This window comes from Mustela erminea, chromosome 5, assembly GCF_009829155.1.
Source record: "Mustela erminea isolate mMusErm1 chromosome 5, mMusErm1.Pri, whole genome shotgun sequence".
NCBI classification, from domain to species: domain Eukaryota; kingdom Metazoa; phylum Chordata; class Mammalia; order Carnivora; family Mustelidae; genus Mustela; species Mustela erminea.
In genome coordinates this window covers 30926932-30943951 of record NC_045618.1, presented here as the reverse complement: position 1 = coordinate 30943951, position 17020 = coordinate 30926932, and the positions used below count along the sequence as shown (strand labels likewise).

General features: G+C 41.8%; 1 protein-coding gene across 1 annotated transcript; it reads right to left on the bottom strand.

Moving 5' to 3' along the window:
* Window positions 1–508: 508 nt before the first annotated feature.
* LOC116590541 (cytochrome c oxidase subunit 5A, mitochondrial) lies at window positions 509–16130 on the bottom strand. The gene is made up of 5 exons (XM_032342437.1): window positions 15920–16130; window positions 8221–8337; window positions 6638–6759; window positions 2437–2559; window positions 509–829 (listed from the first exon to the last, which is right to left on the bottom strand). Exons 1-4 carry the CDS (start codon window positions 16023–16025, stop codon window positions 2446–2448), a joined length of 459 nt encoding a protein of 152 aa, XP_032198328.1. The 5' UTR covers window positions 16026–16130; the 3' UTR covers window positions 509–829; window positions 2437–2445.
* Window positions 16131–17020: the final 890 nt, after the last annotated feature.

Below are 17020 nucleotides of genomic sequence, written 5' to 3'. Positions count from 1 at the left end.
TCCCATAGTCCTGGGATCTAGCCCCACATCTGGCTCCCTGCTCAGCGATGGGAAGCCCGGTTCTCCCTTTCCCTCTGCCTCTGCTTATGTTCCCTCTCTTGCTGTGTCTGTCAAATAAATAAAAAAAATCTTGAAGAAAAAAAAAAAAGACAGAGAGAGAGAGAGAGAAAGAGGAAAGATAGCTAAACCTCAACCTATTATTAATCCTATTTCCCTGGCACTGCAGTCAGAATGGCTATACTAGAAGTCACTTAGACCTAAAATCTTTCTCCAAGAGCTAGTCTCCAATAACATGGGCCTTCTAAACTAAGACGGGATTAATTCTCAAGAGTAAACCCATTTATTTAGTTCTTAAAGAACAAAATCTATTATATAGATTTTCACATATCAAATATATTAGTATTTGATGTCCAAGGCTAATACTGCACTGCGAGAGAAGAACAGGTAGGGAAGGAAAAGGCCAATAAGAGAGAAGCTGGCTACCACACAGCATATTCTCAAGACTATCTCGATAACCAGTTTTAAATTTATTTCATGTCAGATGGTTTCCAGAGAATTAAGGCAGTTCTCTCAGCACACAGTGGCAACAAAACCATGGAATCAATGGCTCTATGATGGCTCATTTTCTGCTTTTCAAAGCAAACACATGGAACGATACCTACTTTCAGTTCAAACTCATTTCCCTTTTATTAAAGTCCAAGTTACCATTACATGGTTTCGTACTCAATAAAGGAAAACTTGTTCAAATAAGGTAATATGTTATCATCAGTATTTCCAGGTGATTGTTTACAATCAAGTAGCATTATGAATAAATCCTTGAGAAGCCCATCTGTAAGAAAAAACACGAAGAATTAGCCAAAAAATAAAGGAAAGGTAGAAATCTTATTAAAAATAACCTTCTTTAGAGCAACAGTCCAGGGAAATCACTGGCTCTGTGTAGCCTTTTCTGTTCCTTAATCCTGCCTAGAGCTAACTCACAAGGGACTAGCTCTGTGGCTTTTTTGTATTTATATACCTAGTACTTACTGGGGTGGTCCTCTTTTCCAAACATAAAGTGTTGGGGAGTTGCCCTATAAATTTTTTTTTTTTTTTTTTTAAAGAAATGTCATCGCAGCCAGAACAGATTCTATGTAACAAAGATCTTCTGGACTCCTGGGACTACTTGATAAAATAAAAATTAAGCCGAAGTGTTTAAATATCCTTGTAAGAGGCCCACTATGGAATATGAACCACACACAAGAGCTTCAAAAATGTAAGAGGAAATCTATTCTGAATGCCTAGTTTTCTCACAAAAATCATTATTAGTACACACCTTTAAAAAATAAAGCCTTTCATGTATTACAAAGATGAGCTGAAGGACTTCAGGGAGGTGGTGGTGGTCTGGGGGTGGACAAAGATAAAATTAGGACTCCTGCTCCACAGCAATCTCTAATCAGGCTCACTGGACCTTTATCTTGTGAGGGAGCTGATTTAGCTCCTTCAAGAATTTTGGGTTCGCTTTTACTGGAACTTTTATTAGGTAGTTGACTTCCACTATTTTAAAAAACAATGTCCTCCTATTCTTAGGAAGCAAATCTTCTAAGCTTCACTGTTTACCACTGAGAAATGAATATAGTAAATGCCTACACAGGGTGTGCAGCACAGTGAGAGCAATGGAAATGGGCTGGACTGGCTGGCTTTAAGTGTGGGTTCCAGTACTAGCTATATGACCTTGGACAAGGTGCCTCAGTTTCCTCATTAATAAAAGAGTAAAATGGGAATATTAATAATAATAATAGTAACTACCTCAAGGGATGGTTTATGAGGGTTAAATGAGTTAATATTTACAGAGCACTTAAAACAGTGCCTGACATAAGAGTCATATACGCTGTATGTGTTTAAATAAAATAAAAAACGAGTCACTGCTTATGTATTTTCTGCACACTCTCACTATCTAAAAAATCCTGTGGCTGGTTCTATTACCTGCCTTCCCGAAGAGAACAAGGTATCAAGTAAGTTTTTATTATCAGTGATACTTACTTGACTGTTAAAATTCTAATGTGGGCACACAAAAACGCATGCATCAAATTAATAAAACTGTTAAAAATAAACAGATGTATAAAAAGCATGTGTGATGAACACCTTGTATGCAGTGGATTACTACCTTTAGTTTGGGGGAGGTAAAAGGAATGAAATTTTATGTTTTAAATATTTTATATAGATTTTTAACGGAGGCTTCCTCTTGCCTTTACACTAGTTAACACTAGTTAACACTAGTTAACAACTAAAAACGACAATTCTAGCTCCTTAAACTTACCATCATTAGTACTCTCTAAATCCTTCTGTTCATGGCCTCTAAGGAGGCCAATAAAAGATCTTATGCTGAGAAACTGAAATGTCACTCACTCCCCATTCCTTGGATTCATTTCTTGCCTTATTCAATGGTGTGTTGCTTACCCATGGGGTTTACACTTTGTCAAGGCCCAGTTCCTCTGGAGTGGAGATTCCCAGTTCATTTAAAGTTGGTCTAAGTTCTTGGATGACATAGGGGTAGATTTCCTTATGAGGTCCCGCTTTGTCCTGATGGCAAAGAAAATACTTACATTTAGCTCTCTGAAAAGCTATCTCTATTAAAAAACTGAACTTGAGGGGTGCCTGGGTGGCTCAGTGGGTTAAAGCCTCTGCCGTCCGCTCAGGTCATGGTCCCAGGGTCCTGGGATCAAGCCCCGCATCGGGCTCTCTGCTCAGCGGGGAGCCTGCTTCCTCCTCTCTCTCTGCCTGCCTCTCTGCCTGCTTGTGATCTCTGTCTGTCAAATAAATAAATAAAATCTTAAAAAAAAAAAAATGAACTTGAGAATGCTTTTAATCACATATGCAGAGGCTAATAGCAGAGAATACATGTCACCTACTTTTTTTTTTTTTTTAAAGATTTTTATTTACTTATTTATTTGAGAGAGAGAGAGAGAGAGAGAGAGAGAGAACATGAGAGGGGAGAAAGTCAGAGGGAAAGCAGACTCCCAGCAGAGCTGGGAGCCCGATGTGGGACTCGAACCTGGGACTCCGGGACCACGACATGAGCGGAAGGCAGTGGCTTAACCAACTGAGCCACCCAGGTGCCCCACATGTGACTTACTTTTAACATAGAACAACTAATGCAGGCACTATTCAAAGTAGGTTTATAAGCACCTCAAGAATAACTAAGACCATTAGATTAAATCCAGAAAAAACTAACAAAATAAAACAGGTTTTTAAAAAAGATTTATTTGACAGAGAGAGGCACAGCGAGAGAGGGAACACAACAAGCAAGGGGAGTGGGGAGGGAGAACCAGGCTTCCCGCTGAGCAGGGAGCCCAAAATGGGGCTCGATCCCAGGACCCTGGGATCACCACCCAGGCCAAAGGCAGATGCCTACCAACTGAGTCACCCAGTGCCCCGAAACAAAACATTTTAAAGCCTCAAGTTACTAGAAAAGGTGGTGATGACAGAATTTTGTGAAGATAATTAAACATGCCCAGCAGGCAATAGGAATAATTAAGTTAACACAAGAAAAGTTTTTGAATTTGCTTCCAATCTGAGATCTTAACTCAATTAAGTACTGGTGCTGAATGGATTGACAGCCTACAGAACCCTTAATTATCTACCCACTGAAGATCAAGTCATGTCACACTTTCCCTCTTACAGACTTGCATTTCTTTCTTGTGTACCATGTCCCTTCGTGGAGAGCTATACTTATTCCCAGGGCAAGAGAGTTTTGACAAACACTCTTTGTCTTTGACAAACACCATAAAATGTAATTATACCTATATTTTCACACGATTCCTCAGGGACAAATATTAAAAGGTCAACTGGGGGCCCCCTGGATGGCTCAGTCAGCTACCTTTGGCTCAGGTTCCAAACCCAGAGTTTTGGGTCAGGCTCCCTGCTCAGCAAAAAGTCTGCTTCTTCCTCTCCCTCTGCTCCTCCCACCCCCACTTGTGTTTTCTCAATCTCTCTCAAATAAATAAGTAAAATCTTAAAAAAAAAAAAAAAAAAAAAAAAAAAGGTCAAATGGACTAAGAGAGTGCCGAGCTGCTATTCATTTGCCTTTAACAAATTCTAGGTCTCCATAATTGTATTTTTCTTTTCTTTTCTTTTTTTATTTTTATTTTTACTTATTTATTTATTTATTTATTTATTTTTTAAAAAGATTTTATTTATTTATTTGACAGAGAGAGAGGCAGGCAGAGAGAGAGAGAGAGAGGGAAGCAGGCTCCCTGCTGAGCAGAGCGCCCGATATGGGACTCGATCCCAGGACCCTGAGATCATGACCTGAGCCGAAGGCAGCGGCTTAACCCGCTGAGCCACCCAGGCGCCCCTCTTTTCTTTTTTTAAAGATTTTATTTATTTATTTGAAAGACAGGGATCATAAGCAGGCAGAGAGGCAGGTAGAGAGAGGAGGAAGCAGGCTCCCTGCTGAGCAGAGAGCCCGATGCGGGGCTCCATCCCAGGACCCTGAGATCATGACCTGGGCAGAGGCCCAACCCACTGAGCCACCCAGGTGCCCCCATAATTGTATTTTTCTAAAAAGATTCATTTTGGGGTGCCTGGGTGGCTCAGAAATTAACCATCTGCCTTCAGCTCAGGTCATGACCCCAGAGTCCTGGGATCAAGTCCCGCATTGGTCTCCCTATTCAGCAGGAAGCCTGCTTCTCCCTCTCCCACTCCCCTCACTTGAGTTCCCTCTCTCCCTATGTCTCTCTCTGTCAAATAAATAAACAAAATCTTTAGAAAGAAAGAACGACTGATTAATTTCTGGCATGGCTGGGTGGCTCAGTCAGTTGGGCATATGCCTTCGGCTCAGGCCCTGAGATCAAGTCCTGCATCAGTCTCCTTGCTCAGCAGGTAGCCTGGTTCTCCCTCTGCGGGCTGCTCCCTCTGTGGGCTGCTCCCCCTGCTTGTGCTCACTCTCTCTCTCTGACATATAAGTAACAGTCTTTAAAAAAAAAAAAAATGTATTTATTTCTTTAAGAGAGAATGCAGTGCACAAGCAGGGGAAAGGGGAGAGGGAGGGAGAGAACCTCAAGCAGGCTCCCCACCATTCAAGAAACCTGAGGCAGAGTGTGGTCTCATGACCCAAGCAGAAATCAAGAGTTAGAAGCTCAACCAACTGAGCCACCAGGCATCCCTTAATCGTATAAAATTTTTTGTTTTTTATTAAAGATTTTATTTATTTATTTGACAGACAGAGATCACAAGTAGGCAGAGAGGCAGGCAGAGAGAGAGGAAGGGAAGCAGGCTCCCTGCTGAGCAGAGAGCCCGATGCGGGGCTCGATCCCAGGACCCCAGGATCATGACCTGAGTGAAGGCAGAGGCTTTAACCCACTGAGCCACCCAGGTGCCCCAATGGTATAAAATTCTTGTTTAAAATGCAATGTATTCATTTTTCATTACAGAAAAACAGGAGAGAGAAAATCAACAGAGAGGAGGGCAAGTATATATTCTCCTACATTTTCATCTATATATTTTTTAAAATAAAATGGGGTCACACCATAAAAATTGTTTCATAATTTTCTTCCGTTATGGTCATGATCCTGGAGGCCCAGGATCGAATCCCATATCCGGCTCCCTGCTCAGCAGGGAGTCTGCTTCTCCTGCTGACCTCTCTTCTCTCTTGCTCTCTCTTCCCTCTCAAATAAATAAATAAAATCTTTAAAAAAAAAAAAAGTGTGAGAGTGTGTGTGTATGTGTGTATATATATGAAATAAATTGTTGGGCACCTGCTGGTTCAGTTGGTAGAATGTGTGATTTTTTTTTTTTTTAAAGATTTTATTTATTTATTTGACAAACAGAGATCACATGTAGGCAGAGAGGCAGGCAGACAGAGAGAGGGAGAAGCAGGCTCCCTGCTGAGCAGAGAGCCCAATGTGGGGCTCGATCCCAGGACCCTGGGATCATGACCTGAGCCGAAGGCAGAGGCTTTAACCCACTAAGCCACCCAAGCACCCCGAGTGTGTGATTCTTGATCACAGGGTTCTGAATTCAAGCTCCACATTGGGTATGGAGCCCAATTAAAATTTTAAAAAATAATATTAAGAAGGAGAATACACTATTGTTCAACACATTTCCACAACATTAATAGATAACCTCTTCTGGGAAGTCCCATCTTAAGAAACAACTAACAACATTTAACTTCATACCACAAATAGCACAAATAACCTTTGTACATCCGTAATTATTTCCTTAAGATAAATTCTCAAAAGGAATTGCTGAACAAAAGGGTTATCAAGCAGAAATCTTTTTAAGATTTTATTTATTTGACACAGAAAGGGAGAGAGCAAGCATAAGCAAGAGGAGGGGCAGAGGGAGAGGGAGAAGCAGTCTCCTCACTAAGCAAGGGGCTCAATCCCAGGACCCTAAGGTCATGACCCAAGCCAAAGGTAGATGCTTAACCAGCTGAGCTACTGGTCGATGGGCCTGAGGTACCCCTCAAGCACGATTTTTTAAACGTTGCATAAATTCTGCCAAATTGCCGTCCGGAAAGATTGCAATTGCAATGCACATTTCCTATAAGTATAAGAATTTTAGGGATTTTAACAAATTCAAAAACAGAGGATACACTGATACCTAACAACAGCCCACCCATCTCCAGGAACAACTTTAGCATTGTTATTTCACTGACCTTAACAACCTCTAGGATGCGAACTGCACTAGCAAAATCATTTAACCGTCTGCATGCCCGTAAAGCAGCATCAATGATTTTGGGTTCTGGAACCAGATCATAGCCAACGAGTGTGTTCATCCCTGTCAAATAAAAAAAAGGATCCATATCAACCGGGAATACCCTCATATAAGCTACAATTTAATTATCTACATTTTTACTGAATCATAGACATGTGATCTTGTCTGTTTGGACCTCTAGTCTCTTGTCTATAAAATAAAGTATGAGACTCTACTTTTAACAATTCTAGATAGTAAGATCATAATGGATCTTCCACAGTGAAGTAGTGGAAAGAACGAACTATGCAGCTGCATGCAGGCTGAAGATTAAAAAAAGAAAAAGAAAAAGAAAAAAGAAACCAGAGTTTTCTTAAATGCTAATACTGTTTTTATAATAATTAGCTGGCTCTCCTTCAAACAAGAGGGTCATTTACAACTCATAGCCTTAACTCTTAGCACAATGTATATACTTTGGTTGCTTTAAAATAGATTTTATTGGAAAATAATCTAAAAACCACCCGAGAAATGCTTAAGGAGAGTTAATGAAGCCCAAATGAGGACATTATGGAGATCTAGAGAAGCATTAGTGCACATTCAACCAGAAAATGACTGGGCATGATTACTTTCAGCACTGCACAAAATGACGTATCATAAAATTTAAGATTCTCTTAATGGGAATGCAGAATTACTGTTCTTTTCATTACTGCTATTCAAGATTACTCAGTAAGAATTTTCCTGGTTGCAGCAAAGTAAGAGTCATTATTACATTAGTGCAGATAAGTCTGAAGCACTTACGTGTCCTGCTTTTAGTTATTTTAATATATGTAAACAAAAGACACAGTGACTACAATGCTAGAATATAGTCACAAAGACTGAACTCTTTGTATGAGATAAATTATGTATACTTGAAATTAGTTTTCTACTTGACTCTTAGACTAGTCATCCTAAATGTTACCTACTCATGTTCGATGCACATCTGCAAATTAGGAAAAACAACTTCTAGGTTACTTAAACTGAAGAGTAATTCAGGGCAAGATAAATCACAAGTCAGACTGAAAGTAACAAAAAACTCAAACCATTACCAAGAGTAGGGAGTAGGGAGGACCAAATGCCTACTTGTTTAATTTATCTAAAAGGTACAAAATTGTTAATTCTTGCTCATCCTAATCTATCAACATAGCGATGGTTTTCAATCACGGGTATTTTTGTCCCCCAGAAAACATTCTTGGTTGTCACACTGCAGGCTGGTGGGGGTGAGATGGTGGTTGGCACCTAGCAGGCTAAAGCCAAGGATGCAGTCAAATATCCTATAATGCAAAAGACAGGCCCACAACAAAAAATCATCTGGCCCAAAAAGTCAATTGTGCCTGCTTTACAGGAAATACTACGAAGGCTATAAACTTTGCCACCTGCAAGTTGCATGACAATACCTAGTTTACATGAGGCATATTTTCAAAATAGTGGCTTTCAACAGAGTAGTGAAAGACTATAAAGTACTTGCCAATTCTATGCCAAAGTAGACAAATATGCCTATGTTCCAATTACCTTTACGCAATTCCCAGGCATCAATATCTGGCTTGTTGAAGTATGTCACCCAGCGAGCATCAAACTCCTCATCTGTCTCATGTGACCCATGGGAGTAGCAGCGAAGAGAGTGGACAGCTACAATGAAGAAAGAACAATGACTTCAATGTACAGAAAGAAATAATACTTGACATACCCTGTCAATACATTAAGGTTATTTGTTTTCTTTTTTTAAAAAATTGTGTTGAAAGAGGTGCCTGGGTGGCTCAGTGGGTTAAACCTCTGACTTCAGCCTGGGTCATCAACTCAGCAGCAGGGAGCCTGCTTCCCCATCTCTCTCTGCCTGCCTCTCTGCCTACTTGTGATTTCTCTGTCAAATAAATAAATAAATAAATATCTTTAAAAAATATTAAAAAATAATAGTAAAACTGTGTTAAAATATATACATCAGGTTTACCATCTTAACCACTTATAATTGTACAGCCCAAGGACGTAAAATATATCCAATGCATTAAATTCTGAATCAACTATATATATCATGGTAGGAAGATTATTCAGCAGGTTGAATAAAACAAATCTTATGTATTGATATGAAAAAACATCTTAAAAACTAAGCAAAGAAAAGCAGGTAGAGGGGCGCCTGGGTGGCTCAGTGGGTTAAGCCGCTGCCTTCGGCTCAGGTCATGATCTTGGGGTCCTGGGATAGAGTCCTGCATCGGGCTCTCTGCTCAGCAGGGAGCCTGCTTCCCTATCTCTCTCTCTCTCTGGCTGCCTCTCCGTCTACTTGTGATTTCTCTCTGTCAAATTAATAAATAAAAGCTTTTAAAAATAAAAAAAATTAAAAAAAAAAGAAAAGCATGTAGAACAAAAAGTACTATATATGTACGTTTCTACTTTTCCCCCCTAATGTGTAATATAGCTTCAAACTGTTAAAAGTGTTTTACATACTTCCGAAATATATGAATTTTATGATAAGCACAGTATTAATTCCTAGTTTTTAAAAAATGCCCATTCTAGCTTTATTTTTTCAAAGATTTTATTTATTTGACAGACAGAGATCACAAGTAGGCAGAGAGGCGGGGGTTGGGGGGGGAAGCAGGCTCCCTGCTGAGCAGAGAGCCCCTGTGCGGGGCTCCATCCCAGGGCCCTGAGACCATGACCTGAATCGAAGGCAGAGGTCCAGCCCACTGAGCCACCCAGGTGACCCCCAATCCAGTTCTTTTTTTTTTTTTTTTTTTTAAAGATTTTTTATTTATTTATTTGAGAGAGAGACAGTGAGAGAGAACATGAGCGAGGAGAAGGTCAGAGAGAGAAGCAGACTCCCCATGGAGCTGGGAGACTGATGCGGGACTCGATCCCGGGACTCCGGGATCATGACCTGAGCCGAAGGCAGTCGTCCAACCAACTGAGCCACCCAGGCGTCCCCCCAATCCAGTTCTTAAGCAAATTTATAATTTGTATTTTTAATACATTAAAAAGAAATATACTCTCCATTAAATTATATTCCAAAATAAATTACACAACCTGACAAAACAATAGTAATTAAAAAAATTATTTTATCAAACTACAGTCCCCTCCTGGCAAATTCTGATAAACCCCTAAGAGGGAACATACACTCTCACTTACACTGCATGAGAAAAACTGCTCTGTAAGATGTCTAAGAAGTGAGAGTTTTAAATGTAACATATGTAGGGGCTCCTGGGTGGCTCAGTGGCTTAAGCCTCTGCTTTCAGCTCAGGTCATGATCTCAGGGTCCTGGAATCGAGCCCCACATTGGGCTCTCCACTTGGCAGGAGGCCTGCTCCCCCAACTCCACCACTTTCCTCTCTGCCTACTTATGATCTCGGTCAAATAAATAAATAAAATCTTTAAAAAAATATGTATATATATATATATATATAACATGCAAAAAACAACAACAACGATACAGGACACACTGGGGAAAAGATAGTCTCTTTAATAAATGGTGTTGGGAAAACTGGACAATTACATGCAGAAGAATGAAATGGTACCATTTTTTTACATCACACACAAAAATAAACTCAAATGGATTAAAGATGTGAATGTAAGACTGGAAACCATAAAATTCCTAAGAAAACATAGGCAGTTAAGTTCTTGGACATCAATCTGAACAGTATTTTTTTGGATCTGTCTCCTAAGGAAAGGCAACAAAAGCAAAAATAAACAAATGGGACTATATAAAACTAAAAAGCGTTTGCAGAGTGAAGGAAACCATCAACAAACCGAAAAAGCAACGTACTGAATGGGGGAAAATATCTGCAAATGATAAAACTGTTAAGGGTTTAATATCCAAAATATATTAAAAAATCACACAACTCAATATCAAAAGAGCAAGCCAATTAAAAATGGGCTGAGGACCTGAATAGACATTTCTCCAAAGAGAGACAAAAGGCCAACAGACACATGAAAAGATGCTCAACATCACTAACCATCAAGGAAATGCAAACTGTAATCACTATGAGATATTACATTATACCTGTGAGAATGGCTATTACCAAAAGGCAAGAAATAACAAGTGTTGGTGAGGATGTGGAGGAAAAGGGAACCCTTGTGCACTGTTGGTGGGAATGCAAACTGGTGCACCTACTATGCAAAACAGTATGGAGGTTCCTCAAAATATTATAAACAGAATTCCATATGATCCAACAATTTCACTTCTGGGTATTTATCTCAAGAAAACAAAAATACTAATTTAGAAAGACAGATACATGCACCTCTATGTTCACTGCAGCACTATCTACAGCAGACAAAACATGGATGGAACCAACCTAAGTGTCCATAAATAGATAAATGGATAAAGAAAATGTGGTATTTATATTTACAATGGAATACTACTTAGACATAAAAAGAATGAAATCTTGCCATTTGTGACAACATGGATGGACCTAGGGTATTATGGAAAGGAAAATGAGCCGGAGAAAGACAAACAGCATATGGATTTCACTTGCATAGGGATCTAAAAGATAAACAAAACAAAGAGACTCAGGTACAGAGAAGAATCTGTTGTTGGTGATTGCCAGAGGGAAAGGAGCATGGAGGTGATAAGCACATACAGGGATTAAAAAAAAACAGAAAAACTGGGGCGCCTGGGTGGCTCAGTGGGTTAAAGCCTCTGCCTTCAGCTCAGGTCATGATCCCAGGGTTCTGGCATCCAGCCCCGCATCGGGCTCTCTGCTCAGCGGGGAGCCTGCTTCCTCCTCTCTCTCTCTGCCTGCCTCTCTACCTACTTGTAATCTCTGTCAAATAAATAAAATCTTTAAAAAAAAAAAATCCTTAGCTGAATACTTAAAGCACAGTATAAAAAGTTATAATTACTTTGGAAGACTGTTTAGTGCTTTTTATTCCCCCCCATCACGAAGACTTTTTATTTGTTTATTTATTTGTGTGTGTATGTGTGTGTGTGTGTGAGAGAGAGAGAGAGAGAGAGCGCGCGCGCATAAAAGCAGGGGGAGCAACAGGCAGAGGGAGAAGCAAGCTCCTACGGGGCTCCATTCCAGGACCCTGGGATCATGACCTGACTGGAAGGCAGATGCTTAATCCACTGAGTCACCCAGGTCATGCTTTACTGCTTTCTTTTTTTCAAATTATTTTATTTATTTATTTGACAGAGACCACAAGTAGCAGAGAGGAAGGCAAAGAGAGGGGGGAAGCAAGCTCCCAGCTAAGCAGAGAGCCCGATGTGGGGCTCGATCCCAGGACCCTGAGATCATGACCTGAGCCAAAGGCAGAGGCTTAACCCACTAAGCCACTCAGGTGCCTCAAGTTAAACACACACCCTACCATACTGCTCAATATATCTACTTCTAATTATTTCCCAAGAAAAATTAAATAATACATACGAATTCTTTCCCCAGAGATATTTACACGTACCTTTCCTACCACTCAGAAAAGTGTTTAATACCCATTTCCTTTAGCTTACTGCTGGGTATGATTTTACTAGATGACTGGCAGCTTTGTTTTGTTTCTAACCAAAGATAAAGATGACCAGCAAGTACAAATCCTAAGCAAGGAGAATGATGGGTAACCTTTAATAATTTGTGCACTTTCCTTCTAGAAGTCCCAAATTACAAACTAATTATATTAGCAAAAAACCTTTTACGAAACAACTGTTTATAATACCAAGCGTGATCTGGGAACATACATCCCCCTTCCAACATGGCAAAATCAGACTCTCCAACATGGTTCAAATTGTATTACTAACTTCAGTACTTCAATAAGGGAAGGAGTAGGATCTACTCTCCTAGATGTGCATACACCCATCATATATTTAACATTTTGATTTTTAGGTGAACTACACAGGCAATCCCCGCTACCAATCCAACTTATGTAGAGCATTTTCACTTACGTTTGAGGTTTTTACCAAGTCCTTTGAAAACAACTGCTCAGTGCTTTTATACAACCTGAAGATTCCAGAGTAGGAAAAGAGAGAAGTGTCTGAAAATGAACATTTCTACAAACTCAATCTAAAAAGCTATTTCTAGGGCGCCTGGGTGGCTCGGTGGGTTGAGCCTCTGCCTTCAGCTCAGGTCGTGATCTCAGGGTCCTGGGATCGAGTCCCACATCGGGCTCTCTGCTCGGCAGGGAGCCTGCTTCCTCCTCTCTCTCTGCCTGCCTCTCTGCCTACTTGTGATCTCTGTCTGTCAAATGAATAAATAAAATCTTTTAAATAAATAAAAAGCTATTTCTAACACTACTTTTTGGCATTCAGTTAAGCATTCTGTTCCAAAAAAGGGGGGGGGTGCCTGGCTTGCTCAGTTGGTTAAGTGGCTGGCTTGGGCTCAGGTCATGAGCCCAGGGTCCTCCGGGATTGAGCCCCTCATCCTTCCTCTCACTCTCAAATACATAAAATGTTTAAAATCAACAACCACCACCACCAACCAAAAACCTAACATACTTAGAAGAATTAATCCCTTTAGTTTAAATTTCTTTACATCTTTTTTTTTTTAAAGATTTTATTTATTTATTTGACAGAGAGAGATCACAAGTAGGCAGAGAGACAGGCAGAGAGAGAGAGGGGAGGAAGCAGGCTCCCCGCTGAGCAGAGAGCCCGACGCGGAACTCGATCCCAGGACCCTGAGATCATGACCTGAGCCGAAGGCAGCGGCTCAACCCACTGAGCCACCCAGGCGCCCCTAGTTTAAATTTCTTAAATCAGAGCGCTTTCCACTTAATAACTAATCAGCTCAGATAAAGTCTCCCCAAATGGTCATTTTGGCGTTGGTAATTCTAGGAGAAAGGAAAGAAATGAATAATGCAGAGGGCACATAAACAACCTCAAAGGCAGGACTGCTGAGGTGCAAGCCTGAAGAGCAGCCATGGACTTTAAAGGCTGGAAATCCAGAAGTGTAGGAGTAGTGCAGAAAAGAAGGCTGGGTGGTTATTAGAAAGCGCTACCTAAATCCAGCCCTTGGCAAGAAAAGGAAGAGAAAACTCCCACTCTTCTGAGTTATCAGGGTCAGGATATAGTAAACAGGACTGTTAAGGTCTTAAGGGTTGACTAAAGAACCTCACCACTATTTTAAAATATTTTAATTCAGCAGTTTTCGGAAAACAATGTTTCAAGTTGGAGGCTTCTGGAATTTGGGTTGTCACTTAACTAGACCAAACTTGAGGTCCCTCAGGTTAACCCCTCCAGAGCTCTCTTTTTAAATATTTTATTTATTTGACAGAGAGAGAGAACAAGCAGGGGGAGCAGCAGGGTGCCCACTGAGCAGGGAGCCCCGCAGATGCCAGACTCAAGATCACAGGGCCCTGAGCTGAGGCAGATGCTTAACTGACTAAACCACCTAGGCACCCCTCAGAGCTCTCTTTCAAGTGTACCCTGATTTGGCCTTAACAGCCTCATCCAAAAAATTTTATTCTCTTTGACTTTCAAATTATAAAACCTGTTCAGTTTTATATGGATAACAAACCCTAATATATAATTTGCAAAAATGGAATCTGCTATAATAAAGCAAATATATATTTAAGCATTTGTGCCAGGCAAGATGCTACGAGTTACATTATTTCATTTAAGCTTCACAACTACCAAAGATCCTGATTTTAGAGATGAGGTAACTGAGCTTTAATGTTAATGAACATGCCCAAGGTCACACAATTAGAAAGTAGCTGACGTAAATGTAACGTAATGTAACCAACATAAACGCCTAAAATAAAGATTTTTTTGTTTATAAATTATACCCAAGAATGGGAATAGAACTCCTAGAAGATAAACAAATGTTCAAACTTTTTTTTTTTTTTGGCTCAAACTTTTTAAGGAGAAGAATCCCTTACTCTACAGTCTGCCAAAAATCTCTACCTTTTCCCTAGCCTGCCACAAAATGGAGCAAATTTTTTTGAAGAGGTCACAAGAAAACACCCCAAAAGGTATCTATATGAAAATATTGTAGTACTTTAGCATTTAGATAAGGAAAATGCAAAATAAAACAAAACAAAAATCATAAAATTTGACAAACATCAGGATGGGCCAAAAATAACTACAGCCAAGAAACTGAAAATAGTTCCACCACTAGTAAAGGAAATCAGTTTCCCAAGATGCGCCTCAATTTCCTCCTTTTTATAAAATGAGACAGTCTTCGTGAAGTGCATGCTAGTTTTACTGTTCTATGATAAACGAAGAGAAAGCACATTTCTTAGGTTCTGAAGGATCTAGTTATTAATACTCAAGTCAAGAGAACAACCTTATTTCTTTTGAGTTCGTAAGTGTAAATTTGCATGCTTAGGGCCTAATTTTCACACCCCGCATATACTACCATCATGGACCAAGACCAAAGTGCAGTTACACTAATTAAAAAAGTACAGTGATGGAAACAAAATCTCCGCAAACACATAGGGGGAAGGCACAGTCAAGAGAGAGGAATCAGCAGCACAATTCATATTCCAGCAATCAGATTTTCGACTGGAAGCAAAAAAAAAAAAAAAAAAAGCTTCCCTTCTGTCTGTAGAACTCAGTATTTCTGAGCGTGTGGGGCCCAATTTTCGAAAGATGTATGTATATACTTTGCCTAACACCTATCAATATTCAGGCTCTCTTCCAGATTTCAGGAAACAACCATACATGGTTGTTTCTTAAGATAGATCTTAAGAATGGAAGAGTTCGAACGTGGCACAACAGTCTCTAAAACGACAGAACGGTCTGCGAAGGTGACATAGAAAACGCTAACCGAGAAAGGCCTGATTTTTAAAAAAGTCTACTGTGTCCCACTGGTGTCCCCAGGAGACGCTATCGGTGTCCGTGCCCGCGTCCCCGGAAGGGCCACCCCTGCCCCTACACCGACCGCGACGCGCCGGGCGGCTCAATGTCACCTTCGCCGACGCGCTGTAGGCCGGCGGCGGACACTCCCAGTCAGGTGGCTGCAGGGGTCAGCGCCGGGGCACGGTCACGGCCCGGGGACCGAAGGAGTTCCGTGGGCGCGGGAGGCGCACTGCGCCCCTTCCCTGGAGCCCACAGCAGGTCCACACCTGATCAGTCCGCGGTGCCTGCACCAGGAAGTCGCGCTGGGGGAGGCCCCGGGGGCCGCGTCTTCGAGTCCCCCATTTAAGTGGAGGCGGCGGGGAGAGAGGCCAGCGGTCACCAGGTTCGTCCGCCCGCCCGCAGGGCAGGGGCTAGGCCGCGGGGCAGGCCTTCCCTCGAGTGGCGGCGGGGGACCAGGTCACCGCAAGGACACGCGGGCGCTAGGAGTGGCGGCGGGGGCCTTACCGGCGGCGGGGCCGGGGACCGGGCTTGAGTACTGGAGGCCTCGAGGGCTGGCACGGGCGGCTGCGGCTGCGGCTACAGCGCAACGGCGGAGAGCGGCGCCGAGCATGACGGCGATGGCTGCGCGCAGTCCAAGGCTGAACAGAAGCCGGGTGTGAACTCACGGGCCGCTCCGGAGCTCGCGGGGGCCGGACTCACGCGCCGACGTACGGTGGGTGGAGCGTGAGGCCCCGCCCACTGCGGCGCTCGCGCCCTGGCGGGCTGACTGCGGACGCCGGCGGGCTACGGCGGCGCGCTAAGGACAAAACATTTTCACGCTGTGCCGGCCCAGCCCCGCCCCACCCAGTCTCAGTCTCGCCCTTGGTGGAGCAGGGGTGTAAGGTCGTTGAAGCGCCGGGCGGGGGACGATACCGTAGTTCACGTCCGGAAGCGATTCCATCAACCCCAAATGGGAGCAATAAGGGGGCTTCAGTCGGTAAAGCATGTGACTGTTGATCTCGGGATCGTGAGGTGGAGCCCCACGTTGGTCTTAGAGATTATTTAAGGGAATAAAGAGATTTTAAATGGGAGTGTTAACAAGCATAGCAACGACAAGTTATAATAAAAATACCCTCTTTGTTTAACCTCTTCCCTTCCCTTTTGGAGCCTAAAATAAGAAAATGGGGAAAAACACAACTGCGTACATGTAAGGGATTTTATTAGTAACCCTTCTTAGATCACAAACCCGCAAGCATTAAAAAATGAGCTCAGTCACTTCACTCTACAGGTAACAAACACATAAATCAGGTTGCTTGTTGGCAACCAAGGCTCTCAAATCCCCAGTTCTCAGGACTTAACTGGATATTTGTTGTATACCGACTTATGATTTCAAACCCATGTTTTGAAATCTTGTTTTGGACAAAGTTGTTTGTGGCTTGAATTTGTTTAGAATGACTTATTTACTTATTTTAATGAAATTGCTTTAAAGTTGGATATTAGGACTTTCTAATAGAACAGTTGCACCTGGAGCACAAAAGACCCCTAGGTCGTTCCCAGCAGAGTGAGGGCAGTGGTGTCAATCACCTGATGGACTTTCAAACTTTATAAAGAATTTGTGAGGACTTC

Excerpts from the sequence above, each read along its gene's own strand:
- LOC116590541 (XM_032342437.1), bottom strand. The coding sequence starts at position 16,025 with ATGCTCGGCGCCGCTCTCCGCCGTTGCGCTGTAGCCGCAGCCGCAGCC. Across the intron at positions 8,338-15,919 it reads GGTCCCCGGCCCCGCCGCCG|CTGTCCACTCTCTTCGCTGC; the intron begins GTAAGGCCCCCG and ends TCTTCATTGTAG. Across the intron at positions 2,560-6,637 it reads GCATCCTAGAGGTTGTTAAG|GACAAAGCGGGACCTCATAA; the intron begins GTCAGTGAAATA and ends CTTTGCCATCAG.